Here is a 24,608-nt window from a genome sequence, read left to right as displayed (position 1 = left end):
CATAACCAAATAAAACTCTATAAGGATGGGTATACACCGTCAACTGATTTAGAAATGGCAAATGAATTTAATAGCTTCTTTTCATCGGTTGGTGCTAACCTTGCCAGTAAAATCCCACAGACTCAGACACATATCAATACATATCTCTCAGGCAGCTATCCAAACTCTCTTCTCCTTTCACCAGTCAGCCCGACAGATGTTGTGTCCATCATACACTCTAAAAACCAAGGCAGGGAACACCAGTGAAATTCTTTCCATTGTATACAAGAGCGCCTCCCCATGCCCTTGCGCCACCCATAGCCCTACTCTTCAACAAATCTATAGAGTATCACACCTTCCCTGATATCCTTAAAAAAAACAAGAGTAACGCCAGTCCATAAAGGAGGCAATCCGGCGGACATAAACAATTATAGACCAATATCAAACCTACCCATTCTGTCAAAAATATTTGAAAAAATTATCTACAAACAGCTCTATTCCTACCTCGTAAAATTCGATATACTCAGCACCTGCCAGTTTGGCTTCTGCTCCCAAAAGAGCACCAACGTTGCAATTATTAGTCTCCTTGACGTAATCTACTCAGCCCTTGACAAAAATGAGTTTCCGATTGGACTCTTCATTGACCTAAGAAAAGCCTTTGATACTGTTAATCACAACTACCTCTTACTTAAACTCCAGCATTATGGAATCCGAGGCCTTGCCCTGGACTATATCCGATCCTATCTTAGTGACAGACACCAATGTATAACCATCAATGCTACAACCTCTTCCACTCTACCAATAACCGTTGGAGTGCCACAGGGCAGCATCTTAGGACCTCTTCTATTACTTATAAATATCAATGATCTGCCTAATGTCTCTAATATTCTTAAACCTATATTGTTTGCTGATGATACTATCCTCATCTATTCAGACCCCAACCCACATACACTAAATAATGTTGTGAATAATGAATTAAAAAAAGTCCACTTATGGATGTCAACCAACAAACTAACACTAAACATAGAAAAGACCTACTACATCTTATTTAGAAGCAAATCATCGAATGCAATTCAGCTACAGATAGACAACATTAAAATCAGTAATAAAAAGATGGAAAGTTTCTTGGCCTATTCCTAGACAAGAGACTCAACTTCAGTACCCACATTCAACACATAACTAAGAAAGTCTCTAAAACAGTTGGTATACTCTCCAAAATAAGATATTATGTTCCTAACTCTGCTCTCCTCTCACTATATTATGCACTAATCTATCCCTATCTTAATTATGGTATCTGTGCATGGGGGTCAACCTCTGCAAACCACCTTAAGCCCATCATCACCCAGCAAAAATCTGCTATCAGAATAATAACAAACTCTGCTTTCAGACAACGCTCAGCTCCCTTGTTTAAATCCCTTAACATGCTAAATATTGACTCCCTCCACACATTCTCTTGTGTCAACTATATTTACAAAACCCTGTTCTTAAATGCAAACCATGCTCTGAAACTCTCCTGGACAGATGTAATAGGACCCATTATCACCACACCAGAAATAAATATATCTTTGATATCCCCAGGGTCAAACTTAATCTGTGTAAACACTCTATGCAAATTAAGGGACCTAGTCTATGGAACTCACTCCCTAGTGAATTGAAAAGCTATCAAACTTTTGCCTCATTTAAAAACAAAACCAAAAAGTACCTAATTTCATCTTAGTTTCCTACACTGAGCTTTAAATTGGCTCTGTATCTAGTGTTACCCAATCTCCCAATCTTTATGTACCTAATCCAAACAACTTTAGCATTGTGTTCATTGCTGTCTTCTTTTATGTGCTAGCCATATGCTGTATTGTGCCTACCAATTTTTGTCAACTACCATTCACGCTGTCATTGCAATCAATCTGAGCTACCTTTGTGCTTTAATATACCTACAATTTTCTCTCATCTTTTTTTTTTCTTGCCTTGTAACTGTTATCATTTTTTATAAATTTTGCAAGTATTTACCTACTTAAAATTTTCATAGATTAAGGACCTGCCCGAAACGCTACGCGTACTAGTGGCTTTAGAAGATTGTAATTACCATATTATGTATCCTCACAATCCCAATGTACCTTCTTGTATATACGCATAAATAAATAAATAAATAAATAAATAAATAAATAAATAAATAAATAAATAAATAAAGGGAGAACAGCCTATTGACATAGCTCGAGTGCATGGAGAAGTTGTATAAAACCCTGGTTTGTGTCTCGGAGAGGCTGCGGGATCTAGTAAGTTCAGTGGAACTTCGGTTTCAACTCTTTTACCATGTCGTAGCTCAGTCGATTAAGGCAGCCTAGTAGAAATGTTTTGTTACTAATGTTACCCCCAGGCAACACAAGGCTTAGGAGAGATGTTTGGTTATGAAAGTTAAAGGCCCGGTACCCTCATAACTCTTGGAAGAGCAGATTCATTCAGCTTTGCCACACAGAACCTTAAATATCTTGTCATCATTGCAAAATTGTCAATGTGCAGCCCATGGGTCTACTGAGCTTCCAGTTGAAGGTCTCCAACTCCTCCTCTTTGACCAAGAGAGACGCTTCATAAATCCCCAATTGCTCTCTGCATTCTTGTAGTAACTCAATCCCTCCTTTCTACAAAATACAGTATGTTGTAGGTATTATTATATATAGTTTTTGTACACTTTTGATAAAATATTCGTTATGCCATGTAGTGCAACAATACAGTCACTTATACTGTAGCCTCACCCAACAGCTGGTGGAGATATTGGTGGATGAGCTGAACCTTCGCCTCCAGAATGAGACAGGGATACTGAAGGGTGCCACCATAAGGCACTCTGGCAGTGCTTATGAGAACCTGGCGGTTGATGATGATGCTGACTTTGACTTGATCCTACAGCTTGGGGAGCCCTTCGTCAGTAGAAACTTTGAAGTAAGTAATATTAATTGGAAGCCACACTGCGACCTGCATGATGATGCATGGGACACATTAACACAATACTTAATGTCTTAAATTCTTTGGTTAATAAAATGTCTTAAATTCTTTGGTTAATAAAATGTCTTAAATTCTTTGGTTAATAAAATGTCTTAAATTCTTTGGTTAATAAAATGTCTTAAATTCTTTGGTTAATAAAATGTCTTAAATTCTTTGGTTAATCAAATGTCTTGATTTTTTTGGTTAATGAAATGTCTAAAATTCTTTGATTAATCAAATTTCCTAAACTCTTTAGTTATTAAAAATATTTATAAGCTACACTACTATAATTACGAAAGCAAAGCCTTTTCATAAGCAAGAAATACCAAAAGACGTTTGATAATTATTATACGGTATCTTTATATCTCCTGGGTGAAGTACGATGCTACAATTATTGCTACCCAGCCTATTCTCTCATCATTCATGAGCTGTAGTATGTACAACAATAGGATCACACTAATAACTGATGGAATGTTTATTATTCTCTTTACAAAATACAAAACAAATACAAATATTTATTCAGGTAAAGTACATACATACAAGGTGAGATACAAAAAGTTGATGGATTTATAGATAGAGCTAGTACATACAATGCCTAAAGCCACTATTACGCAAAACGTTTCGGGCAGGAAAAACACTAAGACTAAAACTTAATACTAATTGAGATTAAAGTATAAATTGTGTTGAAAAAAATAAGAAAAAAATAAAAAAAAGGGGGGGAAACATGGCAGAAAAAAAGCAAAAATACAATTTGGTCAACAAACAGCATTGTTTAAAATAGTAGACATGGGTTGACATTTTAGGGGTGAGGTTGGTTACATGGAGTTAATTAGGTAGCACTTAGTTTTTATCTTAAGCTGGTTGGGAGAGGTACAGTCTTTAACATAATTGGGAAGGTCATTCCACATTCGAGGTCCCTTGATTTGTAAAGCATTTCTAGTTTGATTAAGTCGTACTCTTGGAATATCAAATAGGTATTTGTTTCTGGTGTGGTGCACATGAGTTCTGTTACAACCGTCTAGGAAGCGTTGAAGGTCTGGATTGACATTACAATTCAGAGTTTTAAATATATAGAGTACACAAGAGAGGATGTGCAATGACTTAATATCTAACATATTCAGAGATTTGAGTAAGGGTACCGAATGCTGTCTGGGGCCAGAGTTAGATATTGTTCTAATAGCAGCTTTGTGTTGGGTAATTAGAGGACGTAAATGATTTTGGGTTGTAGAATCCCAAGCACAAATACCATAGTTGAGATAAGGATAGATGAGAGAGTAATAGAGCGTCACCAGGGCAGGGCGAGGAACATAATATCTGATCTTAGAAAGAACACCAACAGTTTTAGAAACTTTTTTTGCTATAATTAGAATGTGTCCCTGGAAATTCAGCTTGTTATCGATGAGGACACCAAGGAATTTACCATCTACTTTACTACTGATTTGTATTTTGTTTATTCTTAAAGTAATTTCATTTGAGGATTTATTACCAAACAAAATATAGAAAGTTTTGTAAATGTTAAGGGTGAGTTTGTTAGCAGTTAGCCAAAGGTGGACTTTATTTAATTCAGTATTCACAGTGATATTTAGAGCAATAGGGTCAGGACTGGAGAAGTTGAAAGTTGTGTCATCAGCAAATAATATTGGTTTGAGGTGTTGAGAGGCATTTGGAAGGTCATTAATACAGATGAGAAAGAGGAGAGGGCCAAGTATGTTGCCCTGTGGAACTCCGATGTTTATAGGTAGTGTCAGAGAAATGGAATTATTCACAGAAACATACTGGAGCCTGTCAGTAAGGTAGGACTGAATAAGGTATTGCAGGGAGTGACCTCTGACTCCATAATAATGTAATTTAAGAAGAAGGTTTTGGTGGTTGACAGTGTCAAAAGCCTTGCGTAGGTCCACAAATATCCCAACAGGAAACTCATTTTTATCAAGAGCTGCATGTATCAAGTTAATCATATTAATAAGTGCATCGTTAGTGCTTTTTTTTGGGTCTGAAGCCATTTTGACAAGAGCTTAGTATATTGTGTTTGGTTAGATAAGAGTAAAGCTGCTTGTAGATTAGTTCTTCAAAAATTTTAGACAAGTTTGGCACAATTGATATAGGTCTGAAGTTGTTGACATCAGTGAGATCACCACATTTATGGACTGGGGTTACCCTCGCTTTTTTTAGAATATCTGGAAAAGTTTGGAGTTCAAATGACTTGTTGTAGAGCAATGCAATGGCAAGGACTAAAGATTTGTAGACTTTTTTGTAGATTAGAGTTGGTATCTCCGCAAGGGCACTAGACTTGTCTTAATGGAAAGGATTACCTCATTTACATCAGTGGAATTAGCGGGCGTTGATGAGAGAGTAATAGGGTGTCACCAGGGCAGGGCGAGGTACATAATATCTGATCTTAGAAAGAATGCCAAAAGTTTTTTAAACATTTTTTGATATATTTAGAATGTGTCCCTGGAAATTCAGCTTGTGGTCAATGAGAACGTCAAGGAATTTGCCATCTAATTTGTTACAAATTTGGGCATTGTTAATCCTGAGATTTATTTGATTTGAGGATTTATTTCCAAACAAAATATAGAAAGTTTTGTCAATATTGAGGATGAGTTTGTTGGCAGTTAGCCAAAGATGGACTTTATTTAGCTCAGTATTCACTGTGACATTTAGAGCAATGGGGTCAGCACTGAAGTAAATGAAGGTTGAGTCGTCAGCAAATAGAATTCGTTTGAGGTGTTGGGAGGCATTTGGAAGGTCATTAATGTAGATGAGAAAGAGGAGAGGGCCAAGTATGCTGTCCTGTGGAACACCAATTTTGATGGGTAGGGTGGGAGAAATTGAATTATTCACAGAAACATACTGGAGCCTGTCAGTAAGGTAAGATTTAAGGTATTGCAGGGAGTGACCTCTGACTCCATAATGTTGTAATTTAAGAAGAAGGTTTTGTTGGTTGACAGTGTCAAAAGCCTTACGCAGGTCCACAAATAACCCAACAGGGAACTCATTTTTATCAAGAGCTGCATGTATCAAGTTAATCATACTAATAAGTGCATCGTTAGTGCTTTTTTGGGGTCTGAAGCCATATTGACAAGAGCTAAGTATATTGAGTTTGGCTAGATAAGAGTAAAGCTGTTTGTAGATTAGTTTTAAAATATTTTTGACAAGTTTGGTAGAATGCCCGAAACGCTTTGCGTAATAGTGGCTTTAGGCATTGTATGTACTAGCTCTATCTATAATTTTTTGTAAAATCTCTTGTATGTATGTACCTTACCTGAATAAACATTTATTATTATTATTATTATTACTATTAATATTATTATTATTATTATTATTATTATTATTATTATTATTATTATTATTATTATTATTATTATTATTATTATAATTGATACAGGGCTGTAGTTGTTAACATCTGTGAGATCACCACATTTATGGACAGGGATTACTCTCGCTTTTTTAGAATATCTGGAAAGGTTTGGAGTTCAAGTGACTTGTTGAAGAGCAATGCAATGGCAGGAGCTAAAAATCTGGAGGCTTTTTTGTAAATTAGAGTTGGTATCTCCTCAAGGGCACTAGACATGGTTTTAAGGGAAAGGATTATGTCAGTAACATCATTGAAATTAGTAGGCATTAGGTACAAAGACTGAGGATAGTTACCTGTAAGATAGTCCTGAATATTAGTACTGGAAGATGGAATATCATTTGCAAGGGATGACCCAATGAAAGAGAAGAACCTATTGAACTCAAAAGCAGTGTCAGAAGCTGAAAACAGACCATCATTATTTGACAAGAGTATTGGTTTGTTATTTAAAATCTTCTTTGATCCCAATATTTGAGAAATTGTGCTCCATGTTTTCTTAATGTTGCCCTTTGTGTGGGTAAATTTATCTTCGTAATATTTAATTTTGGCTCTCCTAATTATTTTAGATAGCAATGATGAGTAGTTCTTTGAGAATTCTTTGGAGACGATTCTTAACCTATACTTCGTCTAAAGGTCATATTTTTTATTAATGGATTTAAGTATCCCCTTTGTAAGCCAAGGATTGTTTAGCCTTTTAGTCGTGACTTGTTTCGTTAGCATAGGACAGTGGGTGTTATAAAGGCTGAGATTTTTTTTAAGAAATTATTGCACTGCTAGGCTTTAGGAATACTTCCTAAATAGTATGAACACCTGTATGCTAATCCCCACAATCACCAAGCCCACACGAATTACTCAAACATTTGCTACAACCCTGGACATATGGACTAATAAAACAGTCCCCCTGTCTCTGGTATAATCACTGACAGAACAATCGATCACAATCCTACCTAGCTTCCTCAGCAAACATGGACATAACACCCTCGGTTACCAATAAACTTACCTCTAGACTACACAGCAAACCAGCAGTAGGGAACCTCACAAATGCAGTTTACAATATAAATTGGGAATCTGAACTCAACAATACACAGGATATAAATTCATTAGCCGACATCTTTCTTTCCAAAACTCTAAGCCTCTACAACACACACTCTCTTCTCCTCACTAAGTAAGAAACTGCCAAAAGATTAAACAACACCTGGCTCACACGTGGCATACTTAAAGCCATAAACAAGATACACGAATATAAAAAAATCATAGAATTGGTCTAGTTACAAAAGAAGAAGTTAAGAGATACTCATCAATGCTTACCAATATAATACGATGAACCAAAGCTTCCTTTTATGAGAATAGATTTAAAGAAGCAAAAGGAAATATCATAAGTACATGGAAAGCCATCTCTAACATCCTGGAGTCAAAACAACAACCACATAACAAGCAGATAAAACTCTCCAAAGATGGTTACACACATGCAATAGACTTAGGTATTGTAACTGAATTCAATAGCTTCTTTCTTCAATTGGTGTAAACCTTGCCAAAAAATTCCCAGGGACCCAGACACATGTCACTACATATCTCACAGGCAGCTATCCTAATTCTCTACTCCTTTTACAAGTCAGCCCGACAAACTTTATATCCATAATTCAATCACTTAAAACCAAAGCTGGGAACATTAATGAAATACCATCTATGATATATAAGAGTGCTGCCCCTGCTCTTGCACTACCCATAGCTCTATAATTCAACAAGTCTCTAGAATGTCATACTTTTCCTGATATCCTTAAAAAAAAGCAAGAGTGATGCCAGTTCATAATGGAGGCGAGACAGCTGACATAAACAATTACAGACCAATATCAAATCTACCTATGCTTTCAAAAATATTGGAAAAAATGATTTACAAACAGCTCTATTCCCACTTTGTAAAACTCAACATACTAAGTCCCTACCAATTTGGCTTACGTTCTCTAAAAAAGTACCACCGAGGCCTTGCTCTGGACTATATTCGTTCCTATCTCAGTGACAGACACCAATATGTAGTCATCAATAACATAACCTTCCCCACTCTACCCTTGACAGTAGGGGTGCCATAGGGCAGCATCTTGGGACCTCTCCTATTTCTTATATACATAAACAAATTCAAATTCAAATTAAAAATTCAAATTCAAATTCAAATGTTTATTCAGGTAAAGTACATACATACAAGGGGTGATACAAATATTGATGAATTTATAGATAGGGCTAGTACATACGATGCCTAAAGCCACTATTACGCAAAGTGTTCGGGGCAGGAAAAACATTAAAGACTGAAACTTAATACTAATTGAGATTAAAGTATAAAATGTGTTGAGAAAATATAAAAATATAAAAAGGGGGGAACATGGCAGAAATACAGCAAAAATACAATTTGGTCGACAAACAGCATTGTTTAAAAATAACAGACATGGGTTGACATTACAGGGGTAGGGTAGGTTACAGGGAGTTAATTAGGTAGCGCTTAGTTTTTATCTTAAATTGGTTGAGAGAGGTACAGTCTTTAACATGATTGGGAAGGTCATTCCACATTCTGGGTCCCTTGATTTGTAGAGCATTTCTAGTTTGATTAAGTCGTAATCGTGGAATATCAAAAAGGTATTTGTTTCTGTTGTGGTGCTCATGGGTTCTGTTACAACCTTCAAAGAAGCTTTTAAGGTCAGGATTGGCATTACAGTTCAGCGTTTTATATGTATATAATACACATGAGAGGATGTGCAGTGACTTAATATCTAACATATTCAGAGATTTGCGTAGGGGTACCGAGTTATGTCTGGGGCCAGAGTTGGATATTGTCCTAATAGCAGCTTTGTGTTGAATAATTAGAGGACGTAAATGATTTTGAGTAGTAGAACCCCAAGCACAAATACCATAGTTGAGATAAGGATAGATGAGAGAGTCACCAGGGCAGGGCGAGGTACATAATATCTAACAACTTGCCAGATGTTTCCAACATTCTTAAACCTATACTTAAACCTATCCTACCGGTACACATTTGTCAAATTATCTACTAGATTAAGGACCTGCCCGAAACGCTGTGCGTACTAGTGGCTTTACAAGAATGTAAATACTGTACTATCCAATGTATTCTCACAAACCCAATGTACCTTCTTGTATATATATAAATAAATAAATAAATTCTTGCCCGAAACGCATTGCGTAATAGTGGCTTTAGGCATTGTATGTACTAGCTCTATCTATATATCAATCCATTAATGTAACATCACTTGTATGTATATACCTTACCTGAATAAACATATTTATTTATTTATTTATTTATTTAAATAAATAAATAAATAAATAAATAGTGTTACCCAATCTCCTAATTTTTATGTACTTAACCCAAACAACCTTATCATTGTGTTCATTGCTGTCTTCTTTTATGTGCTAGCCATATGCTGTATTGTGGCTACCAATTTTTGTCAACTACCATTCACGCTGTCATTGCAATTAATCTTAGCTACCTTTGTGCTTTAATATACTGTACCTACAATTTTCTCTCATCTTTTTTTTTTACTTGCCATGTAACTGTTATCATTTTTTTTATAAATTTTGCAAGTATTTACCTACTTAAAATTTTATTAGATTAAGGACCTGCCCGAAACGCTGCGCGTACTAGTGGCTTTACAAGACTGTAATTACCATTTTATGTATCCTCACATTCCCATTGTACCTTCTTGTATATGCATAAATAAATAAATAAATAAATAAATATATAAATAAATATATAAATAAATATATAAAAAGATGCGCCTATTTTTTTTTTTTTTTTTTTTTTTTTTTTTTTGAGATATATACAAGAGTTGTTACATTCTTGTACAGCCACTAGTACGCGTAGCGTTTCGGGCAAGTCCTTAATCCTATGGTCCCTGGAATACGATCCCCTGCCGCGAAGAATCGTTTTTTCATCCAAGTACACATTTTACTGTTGCGTTAAACAGAGGCTACAGTTAAGGAATTGCGCCCAGTAAATCCTCCCCGGCCAGGATACGAACCCATGACATAGCGCTCACGGAACGCCAGGCGAGTGTCTTACCACTACACCACGGAGACTGTGAATGTGTCTGAGACTATTCGAATGCAACGTTGTGTCAAAATTTCAAAGCAATCGGTAAAGAGGTTTCGAAGATTTCCCCTCACATGAAAAACACATGATTTTAATAAAAAGCATGTTTTTTTACTGTCACAGACATGACATCTATATAGTATGTATATAAAAACCTGGCCAAATGCGAATGGAAGGTTGTGTGAAAATTTCAATGCAATCGGTGAAGAACTTTCGGAGATTAGCGATTTTGAACAAACGGACATTTTCATTTTTATTTATATAGACTAGCTGTACCTGGCCACGCGTTGCTGTGGCTCAGCAACGCGTTTGGTTTGCTGTGGGCTATTTTGGTTTGGTTTTAGTTTTTGGTTTGCTGTGGTTGAGCAATAGCAACCTTTTCCCTGTCTCCCAGTCCTCTCCACCTTTCCCCCCTTCCCTGTCCCCTCGTGCTCCCAACCGTTCCTCACTCCCCCTTCCCCTCGTTCTCCCCACCATTTCCTTCCTCCCCATTCCTATGTCCTCCCCACCATTTCCTTCCTCCCCATTCCTATGTCCTCCCCACCATTTCCTTCCTCCCCATTCCTATGTCCTCCACCCATTTCACCACTCCACTGTCCTTTCGTCCTTCTAACCATTCCCCACTCTACCGTCCCCTCGTCCTCTCCACCATCTCCCACTCTTCCTTCCCCTCGTCCTCCCTACCATTTCCCCCCTCCCCGGTCCACTCATCCTCCCCACCATCCCCCACTTCCCTGTCCAATTGTCTTCCCCCACCAATCTCCATTCCCCTGTCCCCTCGTCCCCACCATCCCCACCATCCCCAACTCTCCCCCCCCCCCCAGCCAAACACACACCGAAACTACGACGTTGGTACAACGTTCGAACAAGTTTTAACACCTCCTAACCAGTTATAACAACCAATATAGCAAGTTGTAACAACGTTCTAATTCGTCATAAACACGTTAAGCCAAGATGTAACAACTTTGTTACAAGTTGTAACAAACGGAAAATAGAGACAGTTACGGTTTGTGTTTCCAGGGCCGTCCCCTCGTCCTCCCCCACCATCCCCCATTCCCATCCCCTCGTCCTCCCCACCATTTCCCACTCCCTTGTCTGATGCATTCCCAAATCATCTGTGTAGGTGAAATCATTTATAGGTTAGGTTAGGTTAGGTAGCCGAAAAAGTTAGGTTAGGTTAGGTTAGGTAGGTTAGGTAGTCGAAAAACAATTAATTCATGAAAACTTGGCTTATTAGGCAAATCGGGCCTTGCATAGTAGGCTGAGAAGTGCGTTCTGGCTACTAGGTACGACATATATATATATATATATATATATATATATATATATATATATATATATATATATATATATATATATATATATATATATATATATATATATATATATATATATATATGTCGTACCTAGTAGCCAGAACTTCGTACTCGGCCTACTATGCAAGGCCCGATTTGCCTAAAAAGCCAAGTTTTCATGAATTAATTCTTTTTCGACTACCTAACCTACCTAACCTAACCTAACCTAGCTTTCCCGGCTACCTAACCTAACCTATAAAGATAAGTTAAGTTAGGTTAGGTAGGGTTGGTTAGGTTCGGTCATATATCTACGTTAATTTTAACTCCCAAAAAAATAATTGACCTCATACATAATGAAATCGGTAGCCTTATCATTTCATAAGAAAAAAATTAGAGAAAATATATTAATTCAGTAAAACTTGGCTTATTAGGCAAATCGGGCCTTGCACAGTAGGCTGAGAAGTGCGTTCTGGCTATTAGGTACGACATATATATATATATATATATATATATATATATATATATATATATATATATATATATATATATATATATATATATATATATATATATATATATATATATATATATATATATATATATATATATATATATATATATTAGTATATTTTGGTAGCAGTCTTTCCTGTAGACATATATTATTAAATATGACCGAAAAAGTAAGATTAATAATTCTAACACGAATTTTCTCAATCTTTCGTACATTACGCTTCACTGTTGGAGGTAAATCAAAAATCACTTCTCCAAAATTCATTTTTATTTCTAGTCTGACGCGACACGGGCGCGTTTCGTAAAACTTATTACATTTTCAAAGACTTTCACAAATACACAACTGATTAGAACGTATCTCTGATTTTATATCTACATTTGAGTGAGGTGGGAAGGGTGATGTGGCATTAACACAAGACAGAACAGGAGGGGATATTAATAGGGTATTAAAAGTATCAACACAAGACAGAACAGAAACAATGGGTATTGAATAGAAGTGTTTGTAGAAAGCCTATTGGTCCATATTTCTTGATGCTTCTATATTGGAGCGGAGTCTTGAGGTGGGTAGAATATAGTTGTGCAATAATTGGCTGTTGATTGCTGGTGTTGACTTCTTGATGTGTAGTGCCTCGCAAACGTCAAGCCGCCTGCTATCGCTGTATCTATCGATGATTTCTGTGTTGTTTACTAGGATTTCTCTGGCGATGGTTTGGTTATGGGAAGAGATTATATGTTCCTTAATGGAGCCCTGTTGCTTATGCATCGTTAAACGCCTAGAAAGAGATGTTGTTGTCTTGCCTATATACTGGGTTTTTTGGAGCTTACAGTCCCCAAGTGGGCATTTGAAGGCATAGACGACATTAGTCTCTTTTAAAGCGTTCTGTTTTGTGTCTGGAGAGTTTCTCATGAGTAGGCTGGCCGTTTTTCTGGTTTTATAGTAAATCGTCAGTTGTATCCTCTGATTTTTGTCTGTAGGGATAACGTTTCTATTAACAATATCTTTCAGGACCCTTTCCTCCGTTTTATGAGGTGTGGAAAAGAAGTTCCTGTAAAATAGTCTAATAGGGGGTATAGGTGTTGTGTTAGTTGTCTCTTCAGAGGTTGCATGGCTTTTCACTTTCCTTCTTATGATGTCTTCGATGAAACCATTGGAGAAGCCGTTATTGACTAGGACCTGCCTTACCCTACAGAGTTCTTCGTCGACTTGCTTCCATTCTGAGCTGTGGCTGAGAGCACGGTCGACGTATGCGTTAACAACACTCCTCTTGTACCTGTCAGGGCAGTCGCTGTTGGCATTTAGGCACATTCCTATGTTTGTTTCCTTAGTGTAGACTGCAGTGTGGAAACCTCCGCCCTTTTCCATGACTTACATCTAGAAAAGGCAGCTTCCCATCCTTTTCCGTCTCGTAAGTGAAACGCAGCACGGAACTCTGCTCAAATGCCTCCTTCAGCTTCTGCAGATGTCTGACATCAGGTACCTGTGTAAAAATGTCGTCAACATACCTGCAGTATATGGCCGGTTTCAAGTTCATGTCGACTAAGACTTTTTGCTCGATGGTACCCATGTAGAAGTTTGCAAACAGGACACCTAGGGGAGAACCCATGGCGACCCCATCTACTTGCTTATACATGTGCCCATCCGGGCTCAAGAAGGGTGCCTCTTTAGTACAAGCTTGGAGTAGTTTCCTCAGAATACTTTCTGGCATGTCAAGAGGAGTACAGGCTGGATCACGATACACTCTGTCGGCTATCATTCCGATTGTCTCGTCCACAGGTACGTTGGTAAACAGCGATTCTACGTCCAACGAGGCTCTTATCCCTGTGGCCCGTGTGCCCCGCAGTAAGTCCACAAATTCCTTTGGAGACTTCAGGCTGAAGGCGCAAGGAACATAAGGAGTCAGCAGGCCGTTGAGTCGCTTTGCCAGTCTGTACGTGGGTGTGGGTATCTGGCTAATGATTGGCCGAAGTGGGTTTCCAGGCTTGTGCGTCTTGACATTTCCATACGCATATCCAGGTTTATATTCCCCAATGATCTTTGGCAGGTGGAGTCCGGATTTCTTGGCGTTTACAGTTTCGATCAGTTTGTTGACCTTTGCTTTTAATTCGGCTGTAGTGTCCTTCGTTACCCTTTGGAACTTAGTTTGGTCAGAGAGTATGATGTTCATTTTCGCCAGATATTCGTCTTTTTTAAGAATGACATATATTGGCGACTTGTCACCTCTCCTGACAACTATCTCCTTGTTCTCACGAAGGCTTTTAGCTGCCGCTTTAAGCTCGGGGGACAGTATGGTGCTTCTGTAGTTGCCTCGATTCTTTCCTCCTTCTGCTCACTGAGGACCAAGTCACTCTCCTAAATCTAGGCATAAACTGTCATGTTATGTCCAGACCGAGTGAAATGGCCCGGAAAGTAGAGTTGGAAATTCTGTTGGACGACATATTCGACCTCGAGACACAAAAGAAGGTCACTACCAAAGATACCTTACAAGCAGAACTTATTGCAGAAGGAGGAAAGAATCGAGGCAACTACAGAAGCACCATACTGTCCCCCGAGCTTAAAGCGGCAGCTAAAAGCCTTCGTGAGAACAAGGAGATAGTTGTCAGGAGAGGTGACAAGTCGCCAATATATGTCATTCTTAAAAAAGACGAATATCTGGCGAAAATGAACATCATACTCTCTGACCAAACTAAGTTCCAAAGGGTAACGAAGGACACTACAGCCGAATTAAAAGCAAAGGTCAACAAACTGATCGAAACTGTAAACGCCAAGAAATCCGGACTCCACCTGCCAAAGATCATTGGGGAATATAAACCTGGATATGCGTATGGAAATGTCAAGACGCACAAGCCTGGAAACCCACTTCGGCCAATCATTAGCCAGATACCCACACCCACGTACAGACTGGCAAAGCGACTCAACGGCCTGCTGACTCCTTATGTTCCTTGCGCCTTCAGCCTGAAGTCTCCAAAGGAATTTGTGGACTTACTGCGGGGCACACGGGCCACAGGGATAAGAGCCTCGTTGGACGTAGAATCGCTGTTTACCAACGTACCTGTGGACGAGACAATCGGAATGATAGCCGACAGAGTGTATCGTGATCCAGCCTGTACTCCTCTTGACATGCCAGAAAGTATTCTGAGGAAACTACTCCAAGCTTGTACTAAAGAGGCACCCTTCTTGAGCCCGGATGGGCACATGTATAAGCAAGTAGATGGGGTCGCCATGGGTTCTCCCCTAGGTGTCCTGTTTGCAAACTTCTACATGGGTACCATCGAGCAAAAAGTCTTAGTCGACATGAACTTGAAACCGGCCATATACTGCAGGTATGTTGACGACATTTTTACACAGGTACCTGATGTCAGACATCTGCAGAAGCTGAAGGAGGCATTTGAGCAGAGTTCCGTGCTGCGTTTCACTTACGAGACGGAAAAGGATGGGAAGCTGCCTTTTCTAGATGTAACAGTCATGGAAAAGGGCGGAGGTTTCCACACTGCAGTCTACACTAAGGAAACAAACATAGGAATGTGCCTAAATGCCAACAGCGACTGCCCTGACAGGTACAAGAGGAGTGTTGTTAACGCATACGTCGACCGTGCTCTCAGCCACAGCTCAGAATGGAAGCAAGTCGACGAAGAACTCTGTAGGGTAAGGCAGGTCCTAGTCAATAACGGCTTCTCCAATGGTTTCATCGAAGACATCATAAGAAGGAAAGTGAAAAGCCATGCAACCTCTGAAGAGACAACTAACACAACACCTATACCCCCTATTAGACTATTTTACAGGAACTTCTTTTCCACAGCTCATAAAACGGAGGAAAGGGTCCTGAAAGATATTGTTAATAGAAACGTTATCCCTACAGACAAAAATCAGAGGATACAACTGACGATTTACTATAAAACCAGAAAAACGGCCAGCCTACTCATGAGAAACTCTCCAGACACAAAACAGAACGCTTTAAAAGAGACTAATGTCGTCTATGCCTTCAAATGCCCACTTGGGGACTGTAAGCTCCAAAAAACCCAGTATATAGGCAAGACAACAACATCTCTTTCTAGGCGTTTAACGATGCATAAGCAACAGGGCTCCATTAAGGAACATATAATCTCTTCCCATAACCAAACCATCGCCAGAGAAATCCTAGTAAACAACACAGAAATCATCGATAGATACAGCGATAGCAGGCGGCTTGACGTTTGCGAGGCACTACACATCAAGAAGTCAACACCAGCAATCAACAGCCAATTATTGCACAACTATATTCTACCCACCTCAAGACTCCGCTCCAATATAGAAGCATCAAGAAATATGGACCAATAGGCTTTCTACAAACACTTCTATTCAATACCCATTGTTTCTGTTCTGTCTTGTGTTGATACTTTTAATACCCTATTAATATCCCCTCCTGTTCTGTCTTGTGTTAATGCCACATCACCCTTCCCACCTCACTCAAATGTAGATATAAAATCAGAGATACGTTCTAATCAGTTGTGTATTTGTGAAAGTCTTTGAAAATGTAATAAGTTTTATGAAACGCGCCCGTGTCGCGTCAGACTAGAAATAAAAATGAATTTTGGAGAAGTGATTTTTGATTTACCTCCAACAGTGAAGCGTAATGTACGAAAGATTGAGAAAATTCGTGTTAGAATTATTAATCTTACTTTTTCGGTCATATTTAATAATATATATATATATATATATATATATATATATATATATATATATATATATATATATATATATATATATATATATATATATATATATATATATGTCGTACCTAGTAGCCAGAACGCACTTCTCAGCCTACTATGCAAGGCCCGATTTGCCTAATAAGCCAAGTTTTCATGAATTAATTGTTTTTCGACTACCTAACCTACCTAACCTAACCTAACCTAACTTTTTCGGCTACCTAACCTAACCTAACCTTTAAAGATAGGTTACGTTAGGTTAGGTAGGGTTGGTTAGGTTCGGTCATATATCTACGTTAATTTTAACTCCAATAAAAAAAAATTGACCTCATACATAATCAAATGGGTAGCTTTATCATTTCATAAGAAAAAAATTAAAGAAAATATTTTAATTCAGGAAAACTTGGCTTATTAGGCAAATCGGGCCTTGCATAGTAGGCTGAGAAGTGCGTTCTGGCTACTAGGTACGACATATATATATATATATATTTTTTATTAAATATGACCGAAAAAGTAAGATTAATAATTCTAACACGAATTTTCTCAATCTTTCGTACATTATGCTTCACTGTTGGAGGTAAATCAAAAATCACTTCTCCAAAATTCATTTTTATTTCTAGTCTGACGCGACACGGGCGCGTTTCGTAAAACTTATTACATTTTCAAAGACTTCACAAATACACAACTGATTAGAACTTGCGTTTCCCTGATTTTATATCTACATTTGAGTGAGGTGGGAAGGGTGATGTGGCATTACATTTGAGTGAGGTGGGAAGGATGATGTGGCATTAGAGGATATTAATAGGGTATTAAAAGTATCAACACAAGACAGAACACGAAACAATGGATATTGAATAGAAGTGTTTGTAGAAAGCCTATTGGTCCATATTTCTTGATGCTTCTATATTGGAGCGGAGTCTTGAGGTGGGTAGAATATAGTTGTGCAATAATTGGCTGTTGATTGCTGGTGTTGACTTCTTGATGTGTAGTGCCTCGCAAACGTCAAGCCGCCTGCTATCGCTGTATCTATCGATGATTTCTGTGTTGTTTACTAGGATTTCTCTGGCGATGGTTTGGTTATGGGAAGAGATTATATGTTCCTTAATGGAGCCCTGTTGTTTATGCATCGTTAAACGCCTAGAAAGAGATGTTGTTGTCTTGCCTATATACTGGGTTTTTTGGAGCTTACAGTCCCCAAGTGGGCATTTGAAGGCATAGACGACGTTAGTCTCTTTTAAAGCGTTCTGTTTCGTGTCTGGAGAGTTTCTCATGAGTAGGCTGGCCGTTTTTCTGGTTTTATAGTAAATCGTCAGTTGTATCCTCTGATTTTTGTCTGTAGGGATAACGTTTCTATTAACAATATCTTTCAGGACCCTTTCCTCTGTTTTATGAGCTGTGGAAAAGAAGTTCCTGTAAAATAGTCTAATAGGGGGTATAGGTGTTGTGTTAGTTGTCTCTTCGGAGGTTGCATGGCTTTTCACTTTCCTTCTTATGATGTCTTCGATGAAACCATTGGAGAAGCCGTTATTGACTAGAACCTGCCTTACCCTACAGAGTTCTTCGTCGACTTGCTTCCATTCTGAGCTGTGGCTGAGAGCACGGTCGACGTATGCGTTAACAACACTCCTCTTGTACCTGTCAGGGCAGTCGCTGTTGGCATTTAGGCACATTCCTATGTTTGTTTCCTTTGTGTAGACTGCAGTGTGGAAACCTCCGCCCTTTTCCATGACTGTTACATCTAGAAAAGGCAGCTTCCCATCCTTTTCCGTCTCGTAAGTGAAACGCAGCACGGAACTCTGCTCAAATGCCTCCTTCAGCTCCTGCAGATGTCTGACATCAGGTACCTGTGTAAAAATGTCGTCAACATACCTGCAGTATATGGCCGGTTTCAAGTTCATGTCGACTAAGACTTTTTGCTCGATGGTACCCATGTAGAAGTTTGCAAACAGGACACCTAGGGGAGAACCCATAGCGACCCCATCTACTTGCTTATACATATGCCCATCCGGGCTCAAGAAGGGTGCCTCTTTAGTACAAGCTTGGAGTAGTTTCCTCAGAATACTTTCTGGCATGTCAAGAGGAGTACAGGCTGGATCACGATACACTCTGTCGGCTATCATTCCGATTGTCTCGTCCACAGGTACGTTGGTAAACAGCGATTCTACGTCCAACGAGGCTCTTATCCCTGTGGCCCGTGCGCCCCGCAGTAAGTACACAAATTCCTTTGGAGACTTCAGGCTGAAGGCGCAAGGAACATAAGGAGTCAGCAGGCCGTTGAGTCGCTTTGCCAATCTGTACGTGGGTGTGGGTATCTGGCTAATGATTGGCCGAAGTGGGTTTCCAGGCTTGTGCGTCTTGACATTTCCATACGCATATCCAGGTTTATATTCCCCCAATGATCTTTGGCAGGTGGAGTCCGGATTTCTTGGCGTTCACAGTTTCGATCAGTTTGTTGACCTTTGCTTTTAATTCGGCTGTAGTGTCCTTCGTTACCCTTTGGAACTTAGTTTGGTCAGAGAGTATGATGTTCATTTTCGCCAGATATTCGTCTTTTTTAAGAATGACATATATTGGCGACTTGTCACCTCTCCTGACAACTATCTCCTTGTTCTCACGAAGGCTTTTAGCTGCCGCTCTAAGCTCGGGGGACAGTATGGTGCTTCTGTAGTTGCCTCGATTCTTTCCTCCTTCTGCAATAAGTTCTGCTTGTAAGGTATCTTTGGTAGTGACCTTCTTTTGTGTCTCGAGGTCGAATATGTCGTCCAACAGAATTTCCAACTCCACTTTCCGGGCCATTTCACTCGGTCTGGACATAACATGACAGTTTATGCCCAGATTTAGGAGAGTGACTTGGTCCTCAGTGAGGTTAATTCCTGCAAGGTTCAGGAAGCCATCTCTTGGTCGTGGAATTGCCATAGGTCCTCCATATAATGTTGTTAGTTTCTTGATAATCCTTGTTTCAGTGCTGAGGTGATGTTGGTCTGTGAGGATGTCGAGGTGTTGTTCAATGCGGGTACGGATACTATGGTCGATGTTGCTATTTCTCCACTCGTTTGTAGCATGAAGTAGTTGCGTTTTTTTGTCTTTGATTTCATTCTCTGCCTTGTATATCTGATCACGAATCAGATCCTGGCGATATTTTATCGTGAAGGCTTGATTCCTTGCTGCTGGGTCGTGCACTTTAACATTAGTATATTTTGGTAGCAGTCTTTCCTGTAGACATATTTTATTAAATATGACCGAAAAAGTAAGATTAATAATTCTAACACGAATTTTCTCAATCTTTCGTACATTATGCTTCACTGTTGGAGGTAAATCAAAAATCACTTCTCCAAAATTCATTTTTATTTCTAGACCTATGGCAATTCCACGACCAAGAGATGGCTTCCTGAACCTTGCAGGAATTAACCTCACTGAGGACCAAGTCACTCTCCTAAATCTGGGCATAAACTGTCATGTTATGTCCAGACCGAGTGAAATGGCCCGGAAAGTGGAGTTGGAAATTCTGTTGGACGACATATTCGACCTCGAGACACAAAAGAAGGTCACTACCAAAGATACCTTACAAGCAGAACTTATTGCAGAAGGAGGAAAGAATCGAGGCAACTACAGAAGCACCATACTGTCCCCCGAGCTTAGAGCGGCAGCTAAAAGCCTTCGTGAGAACAAGGAGATAGTTGTCAGGAGAGGTGACAAGTCGCCAATATATGTCATTCTTAAAAAAGACGAATATCTGGCGAAAATGAACATCATACTCTCTGACCAAACTAAGTTCCAAAGGGTAACGAAGGACACTACAGCCGAATTAAAAGCAAAGGTCAACAAACTGATCGAAACTGTGAACGCCAAGAAATCCGGACTCCACCTGCCAAAGATCATTGGGGAATATAAACCTGGATATGCGTATGGAAATGTCAAGACGCACAAGCCTGGAAACCCACTTCGGCCAATCATTAGCCAGATACCCACACCCACGTACAGATTGGCAAAGCGACTCAACGGCCTGCTGACTCCTTATGTTCCTTGCGCCTTCAGCCTGAAGTCTCCAAAGGAATTTGTGGACTTACTGCGGGGCGCACGGGCCACAGGGATAAGAGCCTCGTTGGACGTAGAATCGCTGTTTACCAACGTACCTGTGGACGAGACAATCGGAATGATAGCCGACAGAGTGTATCGTGATCCAGCCTGTACTCCTCTTGACATGCCAGAAAGTATTCTGAGGAAACTACTCCAAGCTTGTACTAAAGAGGCACCCTTCTTGAGCCCGGATGGGCATATGTATAAGCAAGTAGATGGGGTCGCTATGGGTTCTCCCCTAGGTGTCCTGTTTGCAAACTTCTACATGGGTACCATCGAGCAAAAAGTCTTAGTCGACATGAACTTGAAACCGGCCATATACTGCAGGTATGTTGACGACATTTTTACACAGGTACCTGATGTCAGACATCTGCAGGAGCTGAAGGAGGCATTTGAGCAGAGTTCCGTGCTGCGTTTCACTTACGAGACGGAAAAGGATGGGAAGCTGCCTTTTCTAGATGTAACAGTCATGGAAAAGGGCGGAGGTTTCCACACTGCAGTCTACACAAAGGAAACAAACATAGGAATGTGCCTAAATGCCAACAGCGACTGCCCTGACAGGTACAAGAGGAGTGTTGTTAACGCATACGTCGACCGTGCTCTCAGCCACAGCTCAGAACGGAAGCAAGTCGACGAAGAACTCTGTAGGGTAAGGCAGGTTCTAGTCAATAACGGCTTCTCCAATGGTTTCATCGAAGACATCATAAGAAGGAAAGTGAAAAGCCATGCAACCTCCGAAGAGACAACTAACACAACACTTATACCCCCTATTAGACTATTTTACAGGAACTTCTTTTCCACAGCTCATAAAACAGAGGAAAGGGTCCTGAAAGATATTGTTAATAGAAACGTTATCCCTACAGACAAAAATCAGAGGATACAACTGACGATTTACTATAAAACCAGAAAAACGGCCAGCCTACTCATGAGAAACTCTCCAGACACGAAACAGAACGCTTTAAAAGAGACTAACGTCGTCTATGCCTTCAAATGCCCACTTAGGGACTGTAAGCTCCAAAAAACCCAGTATATAGGCAAGACAACAACATCTCTTTCTAGGCGTTTAACGATGCATAAACAACAGGGCTCCATTAAGGAACATATAATCTCTTCCCATAACCAAACCATCGCCAGAGAAATCCTAGTAAACAACACAGAAATCATCGATAGATACAGCGATAGCAGGCGGCTTGACGTTTGCGAGGCACTACACATCAAGAAGTCAACACCAGCAATCAACAGCCAATTATTGCACAACTATATTCTACCCACCTCAAGACTCCGCTCCAATATAGAAGCATCAAGAAATATGGACCAATAGGCTTTCTACAAACACTTCTATTCAATATCCATTGTTTCGTGTTCTGTCTTGTGTTGATACTTTTAATACCCTATTAATATCCTCTAATGCCACATCATCCTTCCCACCTCACTCAAATGTAATGCCACATCACCCTTCCCACCTCACTCAAATGTAGATATAAAATCAGGGAAACGCAAGTTCTAATCAGTTGTGTATTTGTGAAGTCTTTGAAAATGTAATAAGTTTTACGAAACGCGCCCGTGTCGCGTCAGACTAGAAATAAAAATGAATTTTGGAGAAGTGATTTTTGATTTACCTCCAACAGTGAAGCATAATGTACGAAAGATTGAGAAAATTCGTGTTAGAATTATTAATCTTACTTTTTCGGTCATATTTAATAAAATATGTCTACAGGAAAGACTGCTACCAAAATATACTAATATATATATATATATATATATATATATATATATATATATATATATATATGTTTATATATATATATATATATATATATATATATATATATATATATATATGTTTATATATATATATATATATATATATATATATATATATATATATATATGTTTATATATATATATATATATATATATATATATATATATATATATATATATATATATATATATATATATATATATATATATATATATATCGTACCTAATAGCCAGAACGCACTTCTCAGCCTACTATTCAAGGCCCGATTTGCCTAATAAGCCAAGTTTTCATGAATTAATGTTTTTTCGTCTACCTAACCTACCTAACCTAACCTAACCTAGCTTTTTTTGGCTACCTAACCTAACCTTACCTATAAATATAGGTTAGGTTAGGTTAGGTAGGGTTGGTTAGGTTCGGTCATATATCTACGTTAATTTTAACTCCAATAAAAAAAAATTGACCTCATACATAGAGAAAAGGGTTGCTTTATCATTTCATAAGAAAAATATTATAGTAAATATATTAATTCAGGAAAACTTGGCTTATTAGGCAAATCGGGCCTTGAATAGTAGGCTGAGAAGTGAGTTCTGGCTACTAGGTACGACATATATATATATATATATATATATATATATATATATATATATATATATATATATATATATATATATATATATATATATATATATATATATATATATATGTATATATATATATATATATATATATATATATATATATATATATATGTCGTACTTAGTAGCCAGAACGCACTTCTCGGCCTTCTATGCAAGGCCCGATTTGCCTAATAAGCCAAATTTTCCTGAATTAATATATTTGCTCTAATTTTTTTCTTATGAAATGATAAAGCTACCCATTTCATTATGTATGAGGTCATTTTTTTTATTGGAGTTAAAATTAACGTAGATATATGACCGAACCTAACCAACCCTACCTAACGTCACCTAACCTATCTTTATAGGTTAGGTTAAGTTAGGTAGCCGAAAAAGTTAGGATAGGTTAGGTTAGGTAGGTTAGGTAGTCGAAAAAAAATTAATTCAGGAAAACTTGGCTTATTAGGCAAATCGGGCCTTGCATAGTAGGCTGAGAAGTGCGTTCTGGCTACTATGTACGATATATATATATATATATATTGGTGTATATAGGTATGACATAGGTGTATGTATATAGGTGTATATTGTAAGTACATAGGTATGACGTCGACCAAGCTGACGAGGCGTTTGACATGCCATCTTCAATCTGGTGCCCCTAGGAATCACATGAGACAAGCCCATGACATTACTCTAACAAGAGAAATGTTGAACAAGAATACTTGCATAATAGACAAAACCCAAGATTCAAGAAGATTACAAATTCTTGAGGCAATTCACATAAGAATAGAGCGACCTACCATGAACACCCAAATCACGGAACTATTTACTCTACCCACCATGAGAGTAAGGACAAGACAAGAACATATCGATGCCAACACAGAAGACAATGTCCAACATAACAGGCCAATTACACTGGATTAATCTTTGTGTTTAGATAGGAGATGCCTCGTATGGGCCAATAAGCCTTCTGCAGCCCCGATGTTTATCCCTTATGTATCCCCCCCATGTTTTCACCTTCATTGTATTATCACCTGACCTAATGCGGGTATAAAATCAACTAGTATTGTAAGATCTGTTCACTTGAGAATGAACCATGGAGGTTCGAAACGTCGTGCAAATTATACAAATAAGTGTAATACACTCTATAGTAAATCACTTCTTTTCTTCACCTTAAAAGTACGAAAATGAGTTTTGGAGAACTCCTATTTCAATTAAGCCCTGATGCTAAGAAAATAGTTAGAGGGATAGAAGCCCTAAACCA

General features: G+C 38.6%; 1 protein-coding gene across 3 annotated transcripts in view; it reads left to right on the top strand.

Annotated features, from left to right (window-relative positions):
- Positions 1-24,608, top strand: part of LOC123748816 (uncharacterized) — a 62,817-nt gene that overhangs the window by 17,833 nt on the left and 20,376 nt on the right. For all 3 annotated transcript variants that reach the window (XM_069326991.1, XM_069326992.1, XM_069326993.1), the window contains exon 4: positions 2,734-2,910. In XM_069326991.1, coding sequence (XP_069183092.1) covers positions 2,734-2,910 — 177 coding nt within the window. The remainder of the gene's footprint in view (positions 1-2,733; positions 2,911-24,608) is intronic.

Source organism: Procambarus clarkii, chromosome 19 (assembly GCF_040958095.1).
Source record: "Procambarus clarkii isolate CNS0578487 chromosome 19, FALCON_Pclarkii_2.0, whole genome shotgun sequence".
Lineage (NCBI taxonomy): Eukaryota > Metazoa > Arthropoda > Malacostraca > Decapoda > Cambaridae > Procambarus > Procambarus clarkii.
This window is presented reverse-complemented; position numbering and strand designations above follow the sequence as displayed.